Here is a 25,489-nt window from a genome sequence, read left to right as displayed (position 1 = left end):
GAACTGACTCGGGACATCAGATGGGAGACTCCGCAGCCCCTGCCCCGGCCCCGGCCCCGGGCTCTGACTTTGGTCCTCATTTGGACAGCACAGTGTCTGCTTGTTAGTTTATATTTTGAAATGTGAAGGTCGCAATAAGAGGAGGAAAAACTTCAGGAGGAAAAAGTGTTTTCTCTTTCTCTTCTGTAGAATTGGGATAATCGCTTTTTGTCCCTTCCCCTCGAGATTCTTCCGTTAATATTGTCTAGATCTCCATTTAGAATCCAAACTGAATTCTGGTTTGTCAAAGTTAAGACAGAAATGAAGTTCAGCGAGGAGTGCAGGAATAGGATTCGAGTGAGCAGAATTAGGAATGAGGCTTTTTCGTTTGACATTTGTGGGTCCAGGTACCCGATGGACCCTTAACAAGGTCTCCCCCAACAATGGCCGGTTAAACTGGAATCGGGCTGTGGCCAAGCTTCCATTGTTTGCAAAGTGCCTGAGGTGATTCTGATGTTCAGCTAGAGTTGAGGACCACTTAGTTGTTGTTCTTTTTATTTTTTAGTTATTATTATTTTTTAATCCTCACCCGAGGATATTTTCTATTGATTTTTAGAGAGAGTGGAAGAGAGAGGGAAAGGCAGAGAGAAACATCGATGTGAGAGAAACACATTGATTGATTGCCTCCTGCACGCGCCCTGACCAGGGCCTGGGCCAGGGAGGAGCCTGCAACCAAGGTGCATGCCTTTGACCAGAATCGAACCTGGGGCCCTTTGCTCTGCAGGCCAACGCTCTATCCACTGAGCCAAACCGCTAGGGCTAGTTGTTGTTGTTTTTTAAGTTTATTTATTGCTTTCAGAGAGAGAAGAAAGGAGGGAAACATCAATTTGTTGTTCTTATTTATGCCTTCATTGGTTGATTCTTGTATGTGCCCTGACTGGGGATCGAACCCGCAACATTGATGGATGGGGACGGCCCTCTAACCACTGAGCAACCCGGCCAGGGCAGAGGACCACCTCGTTTAAAAAATGGGTTCTGCCAGTTTTTCCCTTGTCTTCCCTCATTTGCCTCCCCTCCTCGGTGCTGTCCCCTCCTGCCTCTCCCCACCTGTGACGTTCCCCCGCTTACCTGGCCCTTGGTCCGTGCCCACTCCTTGACCCCGTGCTTCCTCTGCTTCAGCAGGCTTCTGAGCACTGGAGAGTGAGCTGTGTGGCGCGGTCAGCGCCCCTCGTTTACCTTGTCCCTGTCCCTTGTGCATGCTTCCAGTCAGCCTGACAGTTAGGGGTTCGGCAGTCTGCTGGGGCACTCTGACAAACTGTCAGCTAAAGCTTCCTGGCCACTGAGGTTGGTGGCATAACAATGAACAAACGCGTGTTTGCTGCGTTTAAGACATTGTAGTAACAGCTTTACAGATGTTAACTCTAATCTCCATAACACTCGCTTATATGCGGGGGCACAGACACAGACGTGAAGAGACCTGCTCGAGGTCACATGGCTAGAAGGTAGCCGATCCGGGATTTGAACCCAGGTTGAGGCTGCACTGCGAACCTCCACACTGGGAGGGGGAAGGAGGGGAAGCCTGGGGCTGGGACACGGTTTGTCTTTGGCTACATTTGGGGCCTGCATTGAATTTATGTTGGAGATTTTTCTCAGGGTTTGACTTACACTATTACTATTATCATCATCATCTTAACCTACTTTAACACTTACCTTCAGGCCTATTTAAAAGACTTTTTATCTTTTCTTTCTGCAGGTGGTGTTTGGTCACTAAGCCATGTGCCTAGGTGGAAGTGACTCCTTTCTCCACGGCTCTGCACCCCCAGCAACGCTCACCACACCCTTGTTTGGAGAGCCTCACTGAGGTATGCAGTCCAGGCTGACCTGGGCCAGCCTTCAGGAGCTGAGAGTTTGGACGCAAGTGATTTTGTTGTTGTTGTTGCTGTTCCTTGGTAGTTATTATTTTAAGTTATAGTCAAACAGACACGACAGAGTTGAGCATTCTAACCGTTTTCAGCACTGTGCAGTGGCATTAAGAACATTCACATTGCTGTGAACCATCACACCACCATCCACTTCCATTACCATTTCATCGTCCCCAACATAAACCCTGTGCCCATTGAACATGAACTCTCCCTGCCCTGGCCGGTGTGGCTCAGTTGGTCGAGCGGCACCCCCTGCACCAAGAGGTCTCCAGTTCGATTCCTGGTCAGGGTATATGTCAGGGTTGCAGGCTCGATCCCTAGTTGGGGGCATGCAGGAGGCAGCCAATCGATGGTTCTTCCCCTGCCCTTACTTCTCTATCGAAAATCAGTAAAAACATATTCTTTAAAAGACAACAACAACAAAAAACATTAACTCCTCCTGCTCTCTCCCTTTATACTCCCTGTCTGTGTGAATTTGACCACTCTACGTACCTCATATAGGTGCAGTCCTACAGGACTTGCCCTTTTGTGACTGGCTTATTTCCCTTAGCAGAAGGTCCTGGAGGTTTACCCACAGTGTAGCATGTGTCAGATCTTTATTCCTTTTTAAGGTTGAATAATATTCCCCTGTCTATTTATAGCACACTGTTTACCCAGTCATTTTTTTAAAAAATATATTTTATTGATTTCTTACAGAGAGGAAGGGAGAGAGATAGAGAGTCAGAAACATCGATGAGAGAGAAACATCAATCAGCTGCCTCCTGCACACCCCCCACTGGGGATGTGCCCGCAACCAAGGTACATGCTCTTGACCGGAATCGAACCTGGGACCTTTCAGTCCGCAGGCCGATGCTCTATCCACTGTGCCAAACCAGTCAGGGCCCAGTCATTTTTTGATGGACAGTCTGTTTGATCCCACCTTTTGTCTATTGTGATTAATGCCGCTCTGAATATGGTGTACAAATACCTCTGAGACCCTGCTTCCAGTTCTTTTGGGTCTATACCTGGAAGTGGAATTGCTAGATCATGTGGTAAATTCTATGTTTAATTTTTTCTGAGAAACCACCATGCTGTTTTCCATAGTGTCCGAACCATTTAATATTCCCACCAGCAATGAATGGGGATTCCAATTTCTCCACAACTTCACTGACACTTGTTAGTTTCTGCTTTTTGTCTTTTAAATCTTCACCCGAGGATATTTTTTCATTGATTTTTAGGGAGAGTGGAAGAGAGAGGGAAAGAGAGAGAAACATGGATGTGAGAGAAATATCGATTGATTGCCTCCTGCATGAGCCCCAACCAGGGCCCGGGGAGGAGCCTGCAACCAACATACGTGCCCTTGACCAGAATCAAACCCGGGACCCTTTGGTCAGCAGGCCAATGCTCTATCCACTGAGCCAAACTGGCTATTTTCTTTTTTAAATAATAATAGTCATCCTAATGGGTGTGACCTTGGGATTATCTGGATGGACCCATGCTGTCCACTAAACAAGGGTCTGGTGCCGGTTGTGCTTAAAAGCACAAACGTAGAGAAGATAAGATGATAAACGCCCATGTACTCCTCACCCAGATCAACGGTTATCAGTTCATGGCCAATCCTGCTGCACTGGTGTCCTCCCTCCCTGCCCTCTTCCTCTCGCCCTGCGCTATTTTGAGGCAGTTGCCAGACATCACATTGTTTTATCTGTAAGCATTTCACCATGTGTCTTAAAAACACAAGGGCTTTAATACTCCATTTTGTCTGATGGTAGAAGGGCACATAGGGCTGTTTCTTTGGATATTATTCCCTGTCATCCCCTAGGGTCACTGGGAACATACACAGTGGGCACACGTGTGGGCACCTATCTCCACTCTGGGTTGTTGGTAAAAGGCTGGGCCCCGCTTTCCTGCAGAAGGCCGACTGCCCTGAGGTCTGAGCAACCATCATGAGAGAGCCCACCTGGGTCTCAGCTGAGAAGGGAAGGAGGGAAGAAGGAGGGAGAGAGGGATGAGAAAGAGGCTGAGAGAGAAGGAGGAGGGAGGGATGAGCAGGCATGGAGAAAGGGATGGGGACAGAAAGGCATGGGAAGGAGAAGTGTGTGGAGGTCTGAGAAAGAGAGAAAAAGAGAACACCTGAGAGAGAAACTCTTTTCTTTAAATCCTCACCCGAGGATATTTTTTCATTGATTTTTCAGAGAGAGTGGGAGAGAGAGGGAAAGACAGAGAGAAATATCGATGTGAGAGAAACACATCGATTGGTTGCCTCCTGCACACGCCCTGACCAGGGCCCAGGCCAGGGAGGAGCCTGCAACCGAGGTACGTGCCCTTGACCGGAATCAAACCCAGGACTCTTTGGTCCACAGGCTGACGCTCTATCCCAGGGGTCCTCAAACTACGGCCCGCGGGCCACATGCAAATACAAATATTGTATATGTTCCCGTTTTGTTTTTTTACTTCAAAATAAGATATGTGCAGTGTGCATAGGAATTTGTTCATAGTTTTTTTTTAAACAATAGTCCGGCCCTCCAACGGTCTGAGGGACAGTGAACTGGCCCCCTGTTTAAAAAGTTTGAGGACCCCTGCCAAATTGGCTAGGGCTGGGAGAGAAACTCTACCAGCTGCTAAACTCCTGCTGAAGTCATCTACGGGAACCACAGAGATACCCAGGACTAATAGCATGTTCCGGGTGTCCCCTCAAACCTGCGATTTTGGAATCTGGGAGTGTAGTTCACCTATGGTGATGAGGCTGGTGGCACACTGGGCGGCACCAGACACCTGGGTGACAGCTGGGGACGGAGTGACCCCGTGGCACAGCCGCTTTCTCTTTGCTGGGCCCTTTGGTCAGGGAGTGGAGGCTTGGTTCCCAGCAGGCCCGAGGCTACTGGCTTCTTGCTTAAATTCAGGCCTCCGCACACTAAGAGATGATGCTTTTACAGAGTTCAGTGGGAGAGGCTCTTCAGGGATGGTGTGGGAACAAGAGGTGTCCTGTCCCCTTTTTGTCTCAGGCTCTGGGTCTTGTTCCCCTCTAACGAAGTTAGTGAGTGCTGAGATCTGTTCCCCAATAATGAAAGGTGACGGAGGCACCGGTTATAGAGTGTCGGTCTATCTCTCCGTTTTCAGCTCTATTTACTTATTTATTTTTAAAGTAATGTCTTTTTAAAAAAATATATATTAATTTCAGAGAGGAAGGATGAGGGAGAGAGAGATAGAAACATCAATGATGAGAGAGAATCATCGATCGGCTGCCTTCTGTCCACCCCATACTGGGGATTGAGCCCGCAACCCAGGCACGTGCCCTTGACTGGAATTGAACCTAGGACACTTCAGTCTGCAGGCTGATGCTCTGTCCACTGAGCCAAACCGGCTAGGGCAGCGGTTCTCAACCTGTGGGTCGTGACCCCTTTGGGGGGTCGAACGACCCTTTCACAGGGGTCGCCTAAGACCATGGGAAAACACATATATAATTACATATTGTTTTTGTGATTAATCACTATGCTTTAATTATGTTCAATTTGTAACAATGAAAATACATCTTGCATATCAGATATTTACATGACGATGCATAACAGTAGCAAAATGACAGTTATGAAGTAGCAACGAAAATAATTTTATGGTTGGGGGTCACCACAACATGAGGAACTGTATGAAAGGGTCGCGGCGTGAGGAAGGTTGAGAACCACTGGGCTAGGGCTTCTCAGCTCTATTTAAACTTTGTTGCCTGTACCTAGTTTCCCCTTGTAGCAGCTCAGTCAGCTGTACGGTCCTATCCCCTTTTCTTCCTTTTTATCTATTTTAAAATATAATCGCTCTATTGAGAGATAATTCACATGGCATATAATTCAGTCATTTAGCGCGTACCATTCATTGGTGTTTAGTATATTCACAGAGATGTATCCCCTTTTCTTAAGACTCAAGACCACCCCATGCCCTCTTCTTCCTGTGGCTCTCAGAGCCAGCCCTCCGTCTCCTCCGGCGTCACACAGATCCCATCCTCAAGACACGTGGCCTTATTGTGGGACGTTGGCCAGCAGGCACTTTCCACCATGAAAGTATTGAACGTCATCACCCTGCAGGAGCCCAGCACTCACAGGCAGGTGCTCCTCAGGTAGCCCCCTTCCCGCTGGCAAGCCCCGTCACCACTCAAGGTCTCCTTATTTATAGCAACATCTTAAAGGCTAAACACAAATAACACTGCAAACTTGCCAGCTGCCTGCCTGGTGATGAACCTGCTCAGGACTCCGTGACTGTCCTTGAACAAGCTTAGTTCTGGACAGACGAGCCTGTCAAGCCACTGTCCCTTCCTCCTGGTGGGTTCCCTTCCAGTAAACACATGGGAGCTCTGAACAGACGACGAAATGAGCAATTACAGGGGAGGGGGGCAAAAGTAGGTTTACAGTGGTGAGTCCGTGAAACAGAGTTTATCCTTGTATGATGATGTGTTCGTTATTGTATTATTTGTTTGAGCACTTACGAGATTGTACCTCAGTGCACTGTGCCACTGTGACATTCTTTTGAGTTATAAAGCTATTGTAATACAGTGGGGCCTTGATTTACGAGTGTCCCGACTAACGAGTTTTTCGAGATACAAGCCGTCTCTCAGCCGATTTTTGCTTTGAGTTGCGAGCTAAAATTCGGGTTACGAGCCAGCTTCAGATACCCCACCGCTAGTGGGCGCAGCGAACGTCACAGTGAACGCCACAACATCAACCCAGCATCACGTGTCTTACTCGTTCACTTTTTGATTTGACATACGAGTAATTTGAGTTATGAGCTCCGTCACGGAACGAATTAAACTCGTAAGTCAAGGCCCCATTGTATTCATAACCTGCCCATCTTTTTCCATACAAACAACGGTAAGCCTACTTCTGCCCACCCTGCATATAACAGGTCCGGCATGGTAAGTGCCGTGAAGAGAAATAAGGCGGATTAAAGGGGCAGAGGTTGACGGTGGCCTGGGGAGTGGTACAGTGGTTAGAAGACCATAAGACCTGGTGATATCTGAGTAAAGACCTGAGGGAGCGAGGAGTGAGCCCGTGAGGCCTGCGGGGAAGGACATCCCAAGCAGAGGGAGTATTAAGTGCAGGGGCTCTGAGCAGGTGCCCACGTGCCTGGGGAGCAGCAGGGGCCTGTGCACACCTGGAGCGGATGGGGTGACGGAGGGACCTGAGGGCCGTTAGATCACCCTCGGGCCGGGGTACAGACTGGGCGTATCTGTGTGACACGGGGGAAGGGTTTGAAGGGTTTGAGGACAGGAAGAACATGGCCCGATGGGAGTTTAAAGGCCGCGCTCTGGCTGCTTTGTGGAGCGTGAAGAGAGGAGGCAGAGGAGGGGGCCAGGGGGCCAGTTCGCAGGCTGTCGGGGACCCAGGGGAGAGAAGGTGGTGGCAGAGCTCATTAGAAAGGGCTGGTTTGGGTAATTTGAGGCGGTTTCAGAGGATTTGTGTGTGGATCAGATGACGGGTCTGGAGGAGAGAAAACTCAAGGATGTCGAGGTTTTGGCCTAAGCCACCGGAAGGAGGAGTTGTCACTTCCTGAAATGAGGAATCCTGGGAGGAACTCGAGGGTTAGATTTTGGACATAGTAGGTTTGGATGCCTATCTGAGTAGAAATCCACACCTGGATTCCCAGGGATACTAATTAATAATTTAGTGCGGGCCCGTGGGGGGCTTATGAAATAGCAGACGGCAGAACATTTTACTGAAATAACTGCAGTAAAGGTAGAAAACCATGCCGGGAGGAGGAATAAGTGAAGCAAGCACAAGGGAGGGCCCCTCCCTCCATCCTGTGGGACGCCTGTGCCCTGGGGGAGCCTTCCTGGCCCCGCAGATGTGTGGCTGCGGGTGTTCCCAGCAGGCTGATGGGGACTGGAGAACAGGGTATGGGCCTTCCCTCTTGTCCTCAGTGCCAGGCGTCGGTCTTGGCACCTGGTAAAGGTTTGGTGGGTGACCCTCCCTTTCTGAGCCCCATTTCTCCGTGTGTAAGATGCAGAGGTAGACTAGACCAGTGCACTGTGATCAGCTGGGAAGCTTAAAAAATGCAGGCATCGCTGGGCCGGCGTGGCTCAGTGGTTGAGTGTCAACCTATGAACCAGGAGGTCACCGTTCGATTCCTGGTCAGGGCACATGCCCGGGTTGCAGGCTTGGTCCCAGTGTGGGGTGTGCAGGAGGCAGCCGATCAATGATTCTCTCTCATCATTGATGTTTCTATCTCTCTCCCTCTCCTTCCTCTCTGAAATCAATAATTAAAAAAAAAATGCAGGGGTCCATCCCAGACCTACTGAGTCAGAATTTCCCGTTGGGAGCTGGGACGGTATTTCAGTCACGTGTTCTTCTTTTGCAGTCGGTGCAGCAGCAGCTCCCCAGACGCTGTCCGAGAGCCACCGGACCAGATACCCCCTGAGGCCCCTGCAGCTCCAGCGTCCTGTGAGTCTCGTCAGGGTGCTCGCAGGATCACTCTGTTCTTGGGACGTGGGATTTTTGGTTGGGGTGGAAGGGCCTGGAGGGGGAGGGGAGAAGCTGCCTCTGGGTGAAGGTGAAGGGCACCGGGGCAGGGGCATCAGCAGGGGTTGGGAGAGGCCTTAGGAGTGGACCCGGGAGGAATATGGGACCATTTTTTCCCCATGTCCTTTGGTCCAGCTAAAGTTTCTCCCTCCTCTCCCACCCACGGATGCAGTGTCTCTCTGTGGTCCGTGTTCAGCCACAGTCCAAACAGAAGCCCCTGCAGGTCACAGGGGTGGCGCTGACCTCGTGCCTGCTCGCTCGGTCTCTTCCCCTCGCCAGCTTCCACTCCTGGGAGAAGCGCCTCCACCTGGCAGCCACCTCACGCACTTTCTTCCGGTCCCAGCTTCTGCTAAGTGATTTCTCTCCTTCCCTCCCTGCCTCCCTCCCTCCCTCCCTCTCTGCCCCTCTCCCTCACCCCATCTCTTTCTTTCCGTCTGTCTCTGTCTGTCTGTCTGTCTCTCACACTTGAGTCATTCTTTGTTCTCTTGCCCCTGCTACGTTTCTTCTTCTAAAATGCAAAGCTGATGGCAACTTCTCATTTACCTACTTTTTAATATGTATATATATTTCATTGATTTCAGAGAGAGGAAGGGAGAGGGAGAGAGAGAGAGAGAAACATCAATGATGAGAGAGAATCATGGATCGGTTGCCTCCTGCATGTCCTCACACTGGGGATCGAGCCCACACCCAGGCATGTGTCCTGACCGGGAATCGAACCATGACCTCCTGGTTCATAGGTTGATGCTCAACCACTGAGCCACACCGGCCGGGCTCATTTACCCATTTTAAAATCCTTAACCATTGAACCCAGATGATATACATATATGTAAGCCATATTCAGTTGGGGGAGCAGGGTAAAGAGTTCACCCACAGGCCCTAAAACACACGTACACGGGTCCTTTCTTCTAGTCCTGAGCCAACAAACAGTCGCCAGTTCAAGGAACCTTACTCGTGTTGTCTCGTAGCCCAGGGCCCCTTCATCACGGCTCTCGCTTTCACAGTGTAGATCTGTGACAAGCTGTTTGCCTCCTTGTCTCAGTAAACAATATTCTCAGTACAGATCAGATTTTCCTTAATGCCTTCATGTCCAGTTACTGAAAGTTTATTAATTCACTGTTGCTGAACTTAATATTGCTAAGGAAAAAAAAAAAGACGACCAAGTTTAATGTTATTTAAACTTCAAAAGCTTCAATACTAAGGGAAAGAAAGCTCATCAGCGTAGTAACGTTTCTTGTTCTTATTTCTTAAGAGCCTTTTATTATTTTTATTTCTAAATTTGAGTAAGTGTGGGCATTTTCATAGTTATATCATTTATCTGTAACAACTTCCATATGTTTTGTGACTAATGGATCAAGTTGTCTTTTGTCTGCATCTTTTATTTCAAACTTCAAGATGCCGCCCTCTTCTCTCTAGTATTTTGAGGTTTGATGAACAAACCTGTGCTTCCGTTATGCTCCCCCGTCCCCTAAATCTTCATTTCTGCAGAATAAAATAGAGTTCTGTTTTTTAAGGCTCTCATCGGAAAGCTCTTCATCTACTTTATAGCCTCAGCATTTCTCAGACCCTCTTCCTGCTCTGGTGTGTCTTTCTCATGTTGTGGGGGCTGCAAACCACACAGCACACTCAGGCACGGGCCCTGCGAGGTTTTGAATGAGGCAGGATCACAGGTTTCATGTTGTTTCCAGTGTCCTTTTTGGTGATGCCGATGTGTTCTGGGCCTTTTGTGATGAGACATGTAACATGGTGTCATCAGGAACCAGTCTGGGCTGATTATAAAATAATTGTGTTATAAATAATCCTATATAATAAAAGGCTAATATGCAAATGGACCTAATGGCGAAAGGACTGGTCGCTAGGACATGTGCTGACCACCAGGGGACAGACGCTCAACGCAGGAGCTGCCCCCTGGTGGTCAGTGCGCTCCCACAGGGGGAGCACCACTCAGCCAGAAGCCGTGCTCACGGCTGGCAAGCACAGTGGTAGTGGTGGGAGCCTCTCCTGACTTCGTGGCAGCGCTGAGGATGCCGACTGTGGGCTTAGTTGGACATCCCCCGAGGGCTCCTGGACTGCAAGAGGGCGCAGGCCAGGCCGAGGGACTCCCCGCACCCGCCCAGTGCACGAATTTCATGCACTGGGCCTCTAGTCCTGTATAATCATCTTTGCCATGTGCATATCACCTTCCTTAGGATAAGTTTCTGGAAGTGGAATTAGTGGGTCTTAAGTATGCATTACTAACTTGCTATGTTTTTTTTTGTGGGGGGTTTCAATAAGACATTTTTTACTTAAAAATGAGGTCTCTCTGTGGCTGTCAACATGGATGTATGTGTCACATGATAAACCTAAGTTAAGGCATGAAACACGATTGACGTAAAATTAGTGCAGGAGCCCTGGCTGGGTGCCTCAGCTGGTTGGAGTGTCGTTCCATATGCCAGAAGGTTGTGGATTTGATTTCCGATCAGGCCCATAGCTAGGTTACGGGTTTGATCCCCAGTCGGGGTCTTCGATTGATGTTTCTCTCTTTCTCCTTTCTCCCTCCAAAATAAAAAGCCAAACAAACAAAAAAACCCACCATATCCTCGGTGAGAATTAAAAAAAAAAAAAGTGCTGAGAGTGCTTTGCAAGTGTTTTATAAGAAATAAATATTACTGTTTTAAGCCACCACAATTCTCTACTGAGGTTGAATTCTGGGAAATGAAAAGCCCTGTGGGTCGGGGGAGCATCTGGAAACCTTGGTCAATTTGGTGAGCCAAAAGTGGTTTCTCATTATTTTCATTTAAATTTTTCTAATTTTATTGATAGACTTTTTCTTGGTATTTTCTTTCTCTGCTTTTATAACAGGGTACATTTAAATATATATGTATATATATATATACATACATTGATTTTATAGAGGAAGGAAAAGGGAGAGAGAGAGAGAAACATCAATGATGAGAGAGAATCATGGATCCGCTGCCTCCTGCACACCTCCTACTGGGGATTGAGCCCGCAACCTGGGCATGTGCCCTTGACTGGAATTGATCCTGGGACCTTTCAGTCTGCAGGCTGATGCTCTATCCACTGAGCCAAACCAGCTAGGGCCAGGGTATATTTGATTGATTTCTGTTTTCTATTTACAAACAGTGTGATAGTTTACAGCAAGGCTTAAAGAAATACAAATACTGAGGTACACCGTGAGTCCCATCACTGTTATCGATGGCTAGTGTTTTGGGTTTTCCTTATGAGGGCAAAACAGAAATCAGGACTGGATCTTAGGTTTTTAAAAGCATCAGCTTTGCCCTAGCCCCGTGGTCGGCAAACTGGGGCTTGCGAGACACATGCGGCTCTTTGGCCCCTTGAGTGTGGCTCTTCCTAAGCCTTAGGAGTACCCCAATTAAGTTAATAACAATGTACCTACCTATATAGTTTAAGTTTAAAAAATTTGGCTCTCAAAAGAAATTTCAATCATTGTACTGTTGATATTTGGCTCTGTTGACTAATGAGTTTGCCGACCACTGCCCTAGCCAGTTTGGCTCAGTGGATGGAGCATCGGCCTGTGGACCGAAAGGCCCCAGGTTCGATGCCGGTCAAGGGCACATGCCTGGGTTGCAGGCTCAGTCCAACATGCAGGAGGCAGCCAATCAATGATGTTTCTATCTCTCTCTTCCTCTCTGAAATCAATAAAAAATATATATTAAAAAAAATAAAAGCATCAGCTTTGGTATTTAAAATTCAGAGTTTATAAATGTTTTTCCTGCCGCTGATGTTGAGCTGCCGCATCCTTTACCAGCTCTGATTTTCCTAGCAAAAGGCACCTTACCTCACCTCCGACTGCTTTGAGCCGGTGGCTGAGATTTCTCTGTGTGGAGAACATTGCTTTCTTCTGATGTAACACGTCTCTGCTTCAAGAGTGAGACAATAGGAGGCTCCCTGCTATTTCCCTGCACACGGCCAACTACCCCTCCTCCCCACATGCTCTTCCCAGCTCCTTAAAGAGACCAGTCTCTCTGCCTTCCTCCTCAGTCTTTTTTCCTAGATAGTAAAAAAAAAAAAAAAAGGGTGGGGGGTTGGGGGTGGGATAAGCTTATAAAGCGAATATCACACAGGTGTTTCCTTGGTATTGGGATGCCAAGTGCTTTCACTGATACCCAGTATCTTGCCCCTGGTTATGGGTTCCAATACTTCCTAGTCCAGGCACAGTCATTCAGCAAGCTACTCTGCCAACCCATATTCAGTATAGACAATTCACTTTATTACTATCCACCATAACCAGGCGGCTTTCCAATGGGAGTGGTTTTTATTTCCTGTGAACTCTTAAGCAGGCAGATGTATTTTGTTGGTCGGAGGTTGGGAGGGGGGCAAGAAGGCAAACCTGCAAGCCTGTTGATCCCCCGGGGCGGTAACAGGTTTACCTCCCCCACGCCACCTGCTTCCCTGCGGTTCTGAGTGTTTTGTCTTTATTTTCCCATTTAAAAGTTATAAAAGCAGTTTATCTGCACAAAAAAGTCTTTTGGAAAAATAACCCACCAGTAATCCTAGCACCCTGTATAATTATTCTTCTCTTTCTTTTAATCTCGGCTCAAATGCAGACTTAGTTTTACATCGTTATAATCATAGTCTGACATGACAACTCTTTGTATTCATTTTTTTTTTTTAACTTAACACTACAAGTAACTTTCCGTGTTGCTATGTAGATGTCACAATTAGGATTTTAGGATTTTTAAACATTTAAATATATTTGGGTAACGTTGGTTAATAACATTATATAAATTTCAGGTATAGAGCTTTATAATACAACATCTGTATGTTGCATTGTGTGCTCCTCACCCAAAGTCTAGCCTCCTCCTGTTACCGTATATTTGACCCCCTATGCTCTCTTCATCCTCCCCCACCCCCTCCCCTCTGGTAACCTCCATTCAGTTATCTGTATCTATGAATTTGTTGATTTTTTTTTTTTTTAGAAAGAATTTATTTTATTTCATTTCAGAGGAAGGGAGGAGGGGGGGGGGAGAGAGAGAAACATCAACGATGAGAGAAAATCATTGATTGGCTGCCTCCTGCACGTCCCCTACTGGGGATTGAGCCTGCAACCCGGGCATGTGCCTTGACCAGGAATTGAACCGTGACCTCCTGGTTCATAGGTTGACACTCAGCCACTGAGCCATGGAGGCCGGGCTGTTTGTTGCTTTTTGTTCCATATGCTCCATAGAAGTGAAGTTGGGTGCTTGTCCTTTTTTGTCTTCTTTGTTTCACTTAGCACAGGACTCTCGTGATCCATGCGTGTTGTCACAAATGGCAATGTTTCTTTCGTCTTTCTCTGGCCGAGTAGTATTCCGTTGTGTACATGTACCACGTCTGCCTTATCCAGTCATCTGTGGAAGGACACTTAGCATAATTAGAATTTTAAAAATAACTTAAACTGTACATGGATTTTTTTTGTTTGTTTGTTAATCTTCACCCGAGGATATTTTTTTCCACTGATTTTTAGAGAGAGTGGAAAGGAGGGGGGAGACAAAGAGAGAGAAACATCCATGTGAGAGAGACATGTTGATTGGTTGCCTCTCATGTGTGCCCTGACCGGGGCAGGGTTATCGAGCCTGCAACCGAGACACCTGCCCTTGACCGGAATCGAACCTGCAACCCTTCAGTCTGCAGGCTGATGCTCTAACCACTGAGCAACCAGCTAGGGCTGTACATGGACTTACATTTTTAAAAAATTTCCCTAGCCAGTTTTCTCAGTGGTTAGAGCGTTGGCCTGCGGACTGTAGGGTTGCAGGTTCGATTCTGGTCCAGGGCTGGTGTCTCGGTTGCAGGCTCGATAACCCTGCCCCGGTGAGGGCACATATGGGAGGCAATCAATCGATGTGTCTCTCTCACATTGATGTTTCTCTCTCTTGTCTCTCCCTCTCCTTTCCACTCTTTCTAAAAATCAATGGAAAAAATATCCTCGGGTGAGGATTAACAATAACAACAAAATTATTATTACTATTATTTTGATTTTAGACAGAGAGAAAGGGAGAGGAAGAGAGAGAAGCACCGATTCTCTCCCACACAAGCCCCTGGCGGGAATTTAACTCACAACCTTTTGGCATATGGGACGACATTCCAAATAACTGAGCCACATCGGCCAGGGCATAATTAGAATTTTTAATGACTGCATAATAGTCTGTCAGTTAATCACTCTTCTTGGACTCTGTATGTGTATATGTGCATATATGTCTTTTATGTGTGTGTGTGTGTTTAATCCTCACCTGAGGATATTTTTTCCATTGAATTTTAGAGAGAGTGAAGGGAGAGGGAGAGACAGAGAGAAACACCAATGTGAGAGGGACATATCTATTGGTTGTCTCCCACATGCCCCTAACCAGGGCCAGGAAGGAACCTGCAACTGAGGTACATACCCTTGACCGGAATTGAACCTGGGACTCTTCCATCTGCAGGCCGGCGCTCTATCCACTGAGCCAAACTGGCCAGGGCATTATGTGTGTGTTTTTAAAATATTTTTAAAAAAATATATTTTATTGATATTTTACAGAGAGGAAGGGAGAGGGATAGAGAGTTAGAAACATCAATGAGAGAGAAACATCGATCAGCTGCCTCCTGCACATCTCCCACTGGGGATGTGCCACAACCAAGGTACATGCCCTTGACTGGAATTGAACCCGGGACCCTTCAGTCCGCAGTCCGACGCTCTATCCACTGAGCTAAACCAGTCAGGGCTATTTTTGTTTTTGATAGCATTACAGATATCGCCCATTTTTCTGTGTTGTTTTTAATAATGCTGTACACATTTGCGTATGGCTTTTGGGACTATTTGTTCTTAGGATAAATTTCTGGCCATGGGCTTCTTGGACCCAAGGATTTTTCTCCTTATCTGGTTTCTGTGAGACAACTATTCTACTTTCTCAAAGAATTGCGTCAGTCTGCATCCAGAAAAGTTTTCAGTACAAACGTGGTGTAAGAAGTATGTAAGCAAGTGAGGCTCTGAGATGCTGAAGCAGATGCAGGATTCAGAGGCTGAGCACGGGAGGCGGTGGGTTTTTCTTCCTCTTCCTGGCAGGTTTGAGCGAGCCAGCTCCAAACTCCACTGAGTGGGAGTGTCATAGGGATTTCCTAACCTCTGTTGTGATAGTTCTGTAGCTCTGCTTCTCCAGATGATAAAGGAAACAGGTGGATTTTCTTTTCCTTGTATATTAAGTTAAAATAAAATTCAAGGCTCCTCCAAAACTGTTCCTGGCTGATTTGATAACTACATGGCACTTTTTTAAAAAAAATATATAATTATTGATTTTTTACAGAGAGGAAGGGAGAAGGATCGAGAGTTAGAAACATCGGTGAGAGAGAAACATCGATCAGCTGCCTCCTGCACACTCCCTACTGGGGATGTGTCCGCAACCAAGGTACATGCCCTTGACCGGAATCGAACCTGGGACCCTTCAGTCCGCAGGCCGACGCTCTATCCACTGAGCCAAACCGGTTATGGCACTATGTGTCTCTTTAAGAGTCACCCTGCCCCTCAGGTTCAGTGGTCTATTCACCAACCAATAACAGTTTTAGAGTGAAAAGGACGGAATTAAGTAGATGCTGACTAGAATAAAAAAATACCAAGGGGATAATATAATTTTCCAGAGTGTACTTATGAGGCAGCATAAATCCTGGCAATAGCAAATCATTTTGAATTTGATTGAAATTTATGCAGCAAGAAACCAGAGTTATACAAAGCCAATGATAACTACGAGTAAATTAGCAGAACTTACAGCCACGTCACATATATGAACCAGAAGTTTTCTGAAGAAGGGAGGGGCTGAGCCACGCCTTTTCTCCAGCTGGGTGATTGACTTGGCCAGTACACATGGAGATGATGTTCCCCGACAGGTGGAGGGAGCGTGCTACGCCTGCGCCTCTTGGCTGTGCAACCAGCCAGGAGTTTCTAGGTGTTGAGGTGTAAGGCCTGCCAGGCTTGTCACTACGTATAAACACCCCCCCTCCTCGCCCCTCCCTCTGTGTCTCTAGCATTTTGGAAACCTGTTGGGGTGAAGCACAAGTGTGTGACTTCCCCTCGTGTGGGCGTCTGTGGGTGGGCATGCTGGCTGGGTGTGTGTTGGTGTGTTGGGTGTGCAATGGAGGTGACGCTGGGCCGAGTCCAGCGGGAGCCTGGTGATCAGATTCTCTTCTCTGTCTCTGTTATAGCCCTTGCCGGCGTCCAGCCATGGGGGATATGAAAACTCCAGATTTTGATGACCTTCTGGCTGCCTTTGACATCCCAGACCCCACCAGCCTCGATGCCAAGGAGGCGATCCAGACCCCCAGCGAGGAGAATGAGAATCCCCTCAAGCCCCCGGGCATGTGCATGGATGAGAGCGTGTCCCTGTCTCACTCGGGGTCGTCCTCAGACGTGCCTGCCGTCAGTGTCATTGTCAAGAACACCAGCCGCCAGGAGTCCTTCGAAGCGGAGAAAGACCACATCGCTCCCAGCCTCCTGCACAATGGGTTCCGGGGCCCGGACCTGCCTCCGGAGCCCCACGGCCTGGGCCACAACTGTGGGAAGTTTGACTCCGCTTTCATGAATGGAGACAGTGCCAGGAGTTTCCCGGGCAAGCTGGAGCCTTGCAAGTCAGAGCCACTCCCCACCTTCAGCCAGTTCAGTCCCATCTCCAGCCCAGAGTCCGAGGATGCCATCAAAGATAACGGCTTCGGGCTGAAGGCCAAGCACTCCGACAGCTACTTCGCACCCCCTCCCGGGTGCGGGCCTGTCGGGGGCCCAGTCCTGGAGGCTCTGTCTAAGTTTCCGGTCCCGGAGCTGCATATCTTCGATCACTTTTGCAAGAAAGAGCCCAAGCCCGAGCCCCTGCCCTTGGGGAGCCAGCAGGAACATGAGCGAGGGGCGCAGAAGGCGGCGGAGCCTCACAAGGAGCTGGATGCCAGCCGCCTCTTTGGGGACGCCTTGGACTTCAACAGCCACCCCAGCAACAGTATTGCAGAGCCCAAGGGGCTCGCCGCCGAGCTCGGCTCCTGCTCCTCAGTGCCCCCGCGGCAGCGACTTAAGCCGGCGCATTCCAAGCTGTCCTCTTGTGTTGCAGCCTTGGTGGCCCTGCAGGCCAAAAGGGTCGCCAGTGTCGCCAAGGAGGACCATGCTGGCCACACCAAGGACCCCTCAGGGCCCACGAAAGAGGGCTCCAAAGGCAGCCCCAAAATGCCCAAGTCACCAAAGAGTCCCCGGAGCCCCCTGGAGGCGACTAGAAAAAGTATGAAGCCGTCGGACAGCCCCCGGAGCATCTGCAGCGACAGCAGCAGCAAGGGCTCCCCTTCGGTGGCCGCCAGCTCCCCACCAGCGATTCCCAGAGTCAGGATCAAAACCATTAAGACATCATCGGGGCAGATCAAACGGACTGTCACACGGATCCTGCCAGACCCGGACGATCCCACGAAGTCCCCTGCCGGGTCGCCTCTGGGGAGCGCCACTGCCGAGGCCCCGAGCGAGGTGCCCGAGGACGAGGTCGCGGCCCTGCCTGCCGCCGAGCACTTTCCTGAGGGGGACACAAATGCAGGGAGCCCCCAGGGCGACAGGAAAGGGCTTGAGAGCGTGACCAAGGCCAGTGAACCTTCGTCTCCCAGCTGTGGCTCTGGGTCCCGGGCCCCGAAGGGGGCCGCCCCGGGCCCCCAGGCGGGCAAGAAGCAGCAGCAGAGCACCGCACCGCAGGCGTCCACCCCGGCCTCCGCCAACCTCCTGCCCAAAGCCGTGCACCTGGCCAACCTGAACCTGGTCCCCCACAGCGTGGCCGCCTCAGTGACGGCCAAGTCCTCCGCGCAGAGGCGGAGCCAGCCACAGCCCACACAGATGTCCGTGCCCCTGGTCCACCAGGTGAAGAAGGCCGCCCCGCTGGTCGTGGAGGTCTTCAACAAGGTCCTCCACAGCTCCAACCCCGTGCCCCTCTACGCGCCCAATCTCAGCCCGCCCGCGGACAGCAGGATCCACTTGCCCGCCAGCGGGTACTGCTGCCTGGAGTGCGGGGACGCCTTTGCCTTAGAGAAGAGCCTGAGCCAGCACTACAACCGGCGGAGCGTCCACATCGAGGTGCTGTGCACGCTCTGCTCCCAGACGCTGCTCTTCTTCAACAAGTGCAGCCTGCTGCGGCACGCCCGCGACCACAAGAGCAAGGGGCTGGTCATGCAGTGCTCGCAGCTGCTGGTCAAGCCCATCTCCGCGGACCAAATGTTCATGGCGGTCCCCGTGAACTCCTCGGCCCGCTGGCCAAAGAAATAAACCCCGGCCCCCCCTCCCTCTCAAGAAGCCCAAACAAGGCCCCGCGTCGTATAGTGCCAGCTTCCACCATTCCAGCTTTGCCGCTCTACCCAGACCTCGTGAGGCTCATCCGGCACGGGGTCAAGTGTCTCGAATGTCACAAGCAGATACGCGACCACACGGTCATGGCGGCACATTTCCAGAGGATGACGGAGAAAAGCGAGGGGCTGGTGAGTGGCCCTTCCTGGGGCGGGTATCAGGCCCTGGTTCCCACGGGCTCATCGATGCGGGCAGTGGTGGCATCTTAGCAGTCTGAGAACAGGATGTTTGCTGGACGGTTAGCGACCTGCTTGACTAGATGGTGCTTGGTGTTCACTGAGAAAAACATCCTGCCCTCAGCTGACGGGAGGCCCCGAAGATTGGGTGAACATTTATGTGGACGTGCCCCAAAGTCCACTCAGCTCCCACCCCCGTGGGCTGCCAGGGCCCCTGGTCAGGCCTGGGCTAGGTCTCTGCTGGCAGGTGTCCGGGCAGCCCTGCCAGGTGCCCGCAGGACTCGGGGTAGAGATCGTGTGACACTGCTCTGTGCCTCGGTCTGTCCTTCTAAGAACCATCCTTTGCTGCGTGCTGCCTGTCGTGGCCTCAGCTCCTTGTGCAGAATCCTTTGTGGAAACTGCAGCCGGGCCCGTGTCAGGGCTGACGTGGAGGGAAGCACAGCAGGCTGACCTGTGGGCCTCTTCCTTCCTTCCTTGCTCTCAGCCCTCTAGGAAAGCAGCCGCGCTTATCTGCTCCCCGTTCTTGGTTATGTCTGACGAGATCTGGCTTTATTTCAAAGAAAAAAAAAAGGTGTCTGTGCTGAGAATACCCTCCGGCGCCCTCTGTGCCCGTGGCTGTCTGAGGGAGCAGCGCCCTGTGAAGAACCGGGGCTCCAGACGCCTCCAGAGGCTCTTTTTCTCCTCCTCCGCGTGGCAGGAGTCTCTCCTGACCTAGCCAAGCCCGCCCCTCACCAGCTTCCCTCAGCCAGGGCTGCAGAGCCTGGGGCAAAAGTACAGCAGCTTCTTTTTAAATGTATTTATTTTTATGTTTTTTAAAAAATATGTTTTTATTGGTTTTAGAGAGAGGAAGGGAGAGGGAGAGAGGGGTAGAAACATCAATGATGAGAGAGAATCATGGATCGACTGCCTCCTGCGCACCCCCTACTCGGGATGGATCCTGCAACCCGGGCATGTACCCTGACCCGGAATTGAACTGTGACCTCCTGGTTTATAGGTCGATGCTCAACCACTGAGTCACGCCGACTGATCCAGTAGCTCTTTATATGTCAGTTCGACAGGGGCCTGCACACCTGCTGGGGGCCTCCGAGCTTTGCATGTGTGTTCCTAGCTGAGCTCGGGTGCCAGCAAGAGGAAGTCGCGCTGTTCCTCCTGGAGCTCCCGGCGGCACAGCCAGCACAGAGCTGGCCACCCAAACAGCTGAGTGTGTGCAGACGCAGAGCCGGTTGGAACAGGCTTGTCAACATCGTTGCAGAAAGTGCCTCAGAGGGACAATTCACTGTGACGCCACACATGACATTTGAGTGTGGAGGAGGGGAGAGGCAGGGCGTTCAGGTAGAGCGACAACAGTACGTGCAAGTGCCACGTATGTTTGACAACAGGGAGCTGTCACGAGTGAGGCAGCCTCGGGAGTGTGGGGTAGAGGCAGGGGGCGGAATTTGGGGGGACGGTGGGGCTTCTGCAGCTCCCAAAGGGACCAGCGGTGCCGAGGGGTCGCTGTTGCCTCTCATGTTCACCTCCGCGTCTGTATTTTCCTCCCGGTGAGTCAGGTGGAGTATGGCCTCTCCAGCCCTCTCCTTGGGGTTTCATGTACCGGCAGGGTTGACTCGGTCCCGGATTGCATCTTCTGAGTTTTGTGACCAGAGCCATCGCCAGTGGAGGTCTGATGCCTGGGCCTCTTTTTTCCCCACACTGTTCCTCACTGGTGTCTTCTAACATGTGGGGGAAGCCTGGGTCAGGGATCCCCCCTGGTGACCTGCTTGTCCTGCCTCTTCTCTGCGTCATTCTCCTCTAATAGGAGCTGGACAGCAGGGCCCAGCCGAGAGGAGGGGAGGGACGACCAGGAGGGCTGTCAGGCCTCTCTCAGCCTCGTTCTAATCCAGGGGTGGGCAAACTTTTTGACTCGAGGGCCACAATGGGTTCTTAAACTGGACCGGAGGGCCGGAACAAAAGCATGGATGGAGTGTTTGTGTGTACTAATATAAATTCAAAGTAAACAGCATTACATAAAAGGGTACGGTCTTTTTTTTTTTAGTTTTATTCATTTCAAACGGGCCGGATCCGGCCCGCGGGCCGTAGTTTGCCCACGGCTGTTCTAATCCCTTAAAATCTCATGCCTGTAAAAGTGGCCTCTGAGGCTCACAGAAAGGGTGAGGCTCGAGCTCTGGGGTCAAAACTAGCCTGTATGCTGTTGGATCTGGGTTTCCCGGAACGAGTGCCCTAGCTTCAGGGTGTGTCTAGGGGAGGGGGTAGGCGGGGGGAGGGGGGTTCACTCTTCTACTCTGGGGTCATTGAGTGACTGCAGGACAGCATGTGTTCTTCCTGGGAGACTGTCCCTGAACCCCATCTGCCTCCCTGTGCAGTGGCTCGGGGGGGGGGGGGGGGCCCTTCCCCTGACATTCCAAGCCACCCTCTTGGGTGGGATGTCAGCACAGAGAGACAGTTTCTTCTTGTTCTTAATGCCATTATCATATCTAACGAAATCAATAACAATTCCTTAATATGTCCTAACACAAGGCCATCTTCAGATTTTCCCATTCGTGACAAAACTTGTCTTTGAATCAGGATCCAAACAGGGACCACACTTTGCATTTGCTAATAAGGCTTTTACACTTCTCGTCTAGAACAGTACCTTGTCCCATCCGCCCGATCGGACCCCCCTTTTTTCACGTCACTGGTTTGTTGAAGAAACTGGGCCATGTGTCCGGAGGGTTTTCCGGGACGGTCCTCAGTCTGATTGCTTCCTGAGAACTTTCCGGGATAATTTCGGCTTTGCCTGATTGCTTCCTCAGATAATTAACTTGTTCTTTTTCAATCCCACACTTTGTCTGTAGACTAGAAATTAGCAGTAAAGACGCCATTCGGTTTGGGGTCAGTGCTGAGGAGGGGAGTCCCGTGTCCTCCACATGTCATGATTGTCTGCGTCTTAATGATGCAGACCTTAGGGGGGAATTTAGACAGTGGCTTTCTGATCCCTTCATTGTAAAGTTCCCTATCTTTTACCTAATGATTTTAATACCCAGTAACTGCTGCTTGAGTCACTAATATTAAGACTTGCAGACGGGTGTTTTTCTAATGTTATTCTTTCTTTTTGTTACTTAGTTCAGTAGCATTAAGTACATTCACGCTCTTTTGCAATCAGTTTCCAGAACTCTTCATCTTGCAAAACTGCAACTCTTTCCCCATTAAACAACGTTTCCTCCTCCTTCCCCCTCCAGCCCTTGGCAACTTCCTGTCTCGATGAATTTGACTACTCTAGGTACCTCATCTAAGTGGAATCATATAGTATTTGTTTTTTTTTTTTGTGACTGGCTATTTTACTTAGCATAATGTCCTCTATGTGTCAGAATCCCCTTCCTTTTTAAGGCTGAATAATGTTCCACTGCATGTAAAAACCACATTTAGTTTATTCATTTGTTGATGGACACGTGGGTTGCTTCTGCCTTTTGGGTATTGCGAATAATGCCACGAACGTGCGTGTACAAATACCTTTTTGAGACCCTGATTTCAATTCTTTTAGGCACATACTACCCGAAAGTGTAATTGCTGGATCATATGGGAGTTCTATATTTAACTTTTTGAGGAATAGCCATACTGTTTTTCAGAGTGGCCGTACAAATTTACAATCCCACCAACAGGGAACAGCGGTTTCAGTTTTGCCTCATTTTCACCGACATTTGTCATTTTCTTTTTTTTTTTAATAGTAGCCATCCTAATGGGTATCAGCGACAGTCTGTTATTTTTAGTTTTAGTGTTATCATGAACTCATTCATTTTTAAAAAAATATGTTTCTTTAATTGATTTCAGAGAGGAAGGGAGAGGGAGAGAGAGGTAGAAACATCAATGACGAGAGAGAATCATGGATCGGCTTCCTCCTGCACACCCCGTACTGAGGATCGAGCCCACAATCCAGGCATGTGCCCTGACCGGGAATCAAATTGTGACCTCCTGGTACATAGGCCGATGCTCAATCACTGAGCCACGCCAGCTCGGCTTCAGTCATACTTTTTGATGCTCCAGTTATCTTTGGTCCCTGGGAGCCTCTTCAAAGTGACTCCTGTGTCCCTTTTGGACACAAACCAGTTAAGCCTTGAGAAGCTTCGTTCCTTTCAGCCCCAACAAGGTGCCCTGGTACATTTCTTGTGCCAAACCTAGAATCAGCCATGTCCCCAAGAAGCCAGGTTTCTTTTACTGCGGAATGGTATTTAGAGGCCACATTCTGGGCAGCAGAGATGCTCATAGCTACTCGATATATCTTTGTTTCTAGGCCCTTTCAGTGGCGAGAGCTAAGAAATAGAAGTTTTTAAAAAGAGGAAAGAGCCTGGCGGGTGTGGGTCAGTGGTTGGGCGTTGACCCATGAACTAAGACAGTGACGGTGAACCTATGAACTCATTTTTCTGGTTGATTTTTCTTTGTTAAATGGCATTTAAATATATAAAATAAATATCAAAAATATAAGTCTTTGTTTTACTTGGTTGCAAATATCAAAAAATTTCTATATGTGACACGGCACCAGAGTTAAGTTAGGGTTTTTCAAAATGCTGACACGCCGAGCTCAAAAGGTTCGCCATCACTGAACTAAGAGGTCATGGTTTGATTCCCGGTGAGCGCACATGCCCGGGTTCTGGGCTCGATCCCCAGTAGGGGGTGTGCAGGAGGCAGCTGATGGATGTTTCTCTCATGGATGTTTCTATGTCTCTATCCCTCTCTTTTCCTCCTACAAAATCAATAAAGAAGTCATATTTTTAAAAAAAGAGAAAAAAAAGATCATGAGTTTATGCTGGTATTCAGATGTAAGATTATAGAGTGCTTATGGAACTGATTTTACACTGAAAGTCTTGGTTCCTAAGATTTTCCTTTTACACACACACACACAGACACACACACACACAAATTTCAAAGTATCAAAACCAATATTATTTGTAACATGAAGACAACTGCAGAAAGGTGAAGATGTGTTGTAGGTCTTCCTGCCTCAGGATGTATCTCATTAAGGACATATTGGTCAAAATGTTGTATTTGAAAGGTTACTGGGAGTGCAGTAATCCTTTTTTCTATGTAGTTGATATAGTTACTTGATGTTAGGTTATATGTTTCTGTTTTTCAATTTTTAGGGAATGCTTTTGGTTATTTAGTTTCATTTCATATTACTTAAAAACTATGTAAAGCATCTGATTCCGCCCTGGCCAGTTTGGCTCAGTGGATAGAGCCTCAGCCTGCAGACTGAAGGTTCCCAGGTTCAATTCTGGTCAAGGGCGCGTACCTCGGTTGCAGGCTCCTGGCCCTGGTCAGGGGCGTGTGGAAGGCAACCAGTCGATGTGTCTCTCTCACATCTGTGTTTCTCTCTGTCTCTCCCTCTCCCTTCCACTCTCTCTAAAATCCAATGGAAAAAATTATCCTTGGGTGAGGATTAAAAAAAGACAAAACACACATTTGTTTCCAAAATTAAAACTATATAGCAGGGTACATTGAGAGAAGTCTTGCTTCCATCCCTGTCCTTTTAGCCCTGTTCCCTCCTTCCTTATAGGTAACCATTTTTATCACTTTTGGTTTATCACTGCATTGCTCCTTTTTGGCAAACAAAAGCAGATAGGTGTGTGTGTGAGATAGTCTCCTCTTACACAAAAGGGCATGCTCATTTACTGTTCTTCGCCTAAAGTAATACTTTAAAACAAAACAAAACACCCTTTTTATTATGGAATGTTCCAAACATTTACAAAAGTGGGAAGGATGGTTAATGAGCTCTCCTAATGGTATAATGAACAAGTACTAGCTCATGGCCCACCTTGTTTCATGTATTTTCTTTTTAAAATATATTTTATTGATTTTTTACAGAGAGGAAGGGAGAGGGATAGAGAGTTAGAAACATTAATGAGAGAGAAACATCGATCAGCTGCCTCCTGCACACCCCACACTAGGGATGTGCCCACAACCAAGGTAATGCCCTTGACCAGAATCGAACCTGGGACCCTTCAGTCCGCAGGCCGACGCTCTATCCACTGAGCCAAACCAGTTAGGGCTTTCATGTATTTTCTTACTCACCCCTCCCTTCCCCTCCAACAGATTATGTTTAAGTAAACCCAAACATCATTGTATCTGTAAATATTTCATGTGTCTCTAAAAGATAAGATTTCCCTTCCAAAATATCAACATAGTATCATTATTTCTGAAAGTTAATAATCTCTCATTATCAAATCTTAATATCAAGTGGCAAATGTCCCAATGTTATGCTTAAGTTAGTCTTTTTTTAAAATGATGCAGATACTTTTTCTTTCTTTCAATTTTATTTTGTATTGGTTTCAGGTGTACAGCTTAGTTTTTAGATAATCATATATCCAGAGAGCTCCAAGTTAGTGTTAAATACAATAATATAAAAATATAATAAAGGTAGTGTCTCATTCTTTTTTTTCCCTCTTTTTTTCTAAAAAAATATTTTTATTGAGTTTATTTATTTCAGAGAGGAAGGAAGAGGGAGAGAGAGATAGAAACATCAATGTTGAGAAAGAATCACTGATTGGCTGCCTCCTGCACACCCCATACTGGGGATTGAGCCTGCAACCCAGGCATATGCCCTGACAAGGAATCGAACCTGTGACCTCCAGGTTCATAGGTTGACAC

At 48.6% G+C, this 25,489-nt stretch overlaps 1 protein-coding gene across 1 annotated transcript in view; it reads left to right on the top strand.

Annotated features, from left to right (window-relative positions):
• Positions 1 to 1,732: 1,732 nt before the first annotated feature.
• The window catches only part of ZNF592 (zinc finger protein 592), a 36,176-nt gene continuing 12,419 nt past the window's right edge, over positions 1,733 to 25,489 (top strand). Inside the window, 4 exon segments of the mRNA XM_023745888.1 lie at positions 1,733 to 1,841; positions 8,220 to 8,302; positions 16,547 to 18,620; positions 18,623 to 18,829. Of these exon segments, the coding sequence (XP_023601656.1) occupies positions 16,566 to 18,620; positions 18,623 to 18,829 (2,262 nt within the window). The 5' untranslated portion in view covers positions 1,733 to 1,841; positions 8,220 to 8,302; positions 16,547 to 16,565.

This window comes from Myotis lucifugus, unplaced genomic scaffold, assembly GCF_000147115.1.
Source record: "Myotis lucifugus unplaced genomic scaffold, Myoluc2.0 scaffold_600, whole genome shotgun sequence".
NCBI lineage: Eukaryota > Metazoa > Chordata > Mammalia > Chiroptera > Vespertilionidae > Myotis > Myotis lucifugus.
Note: the sequence above shows the minus strand (reverse complement) of the source record. Positions and strands in the feature narration are given on the sequence as shown.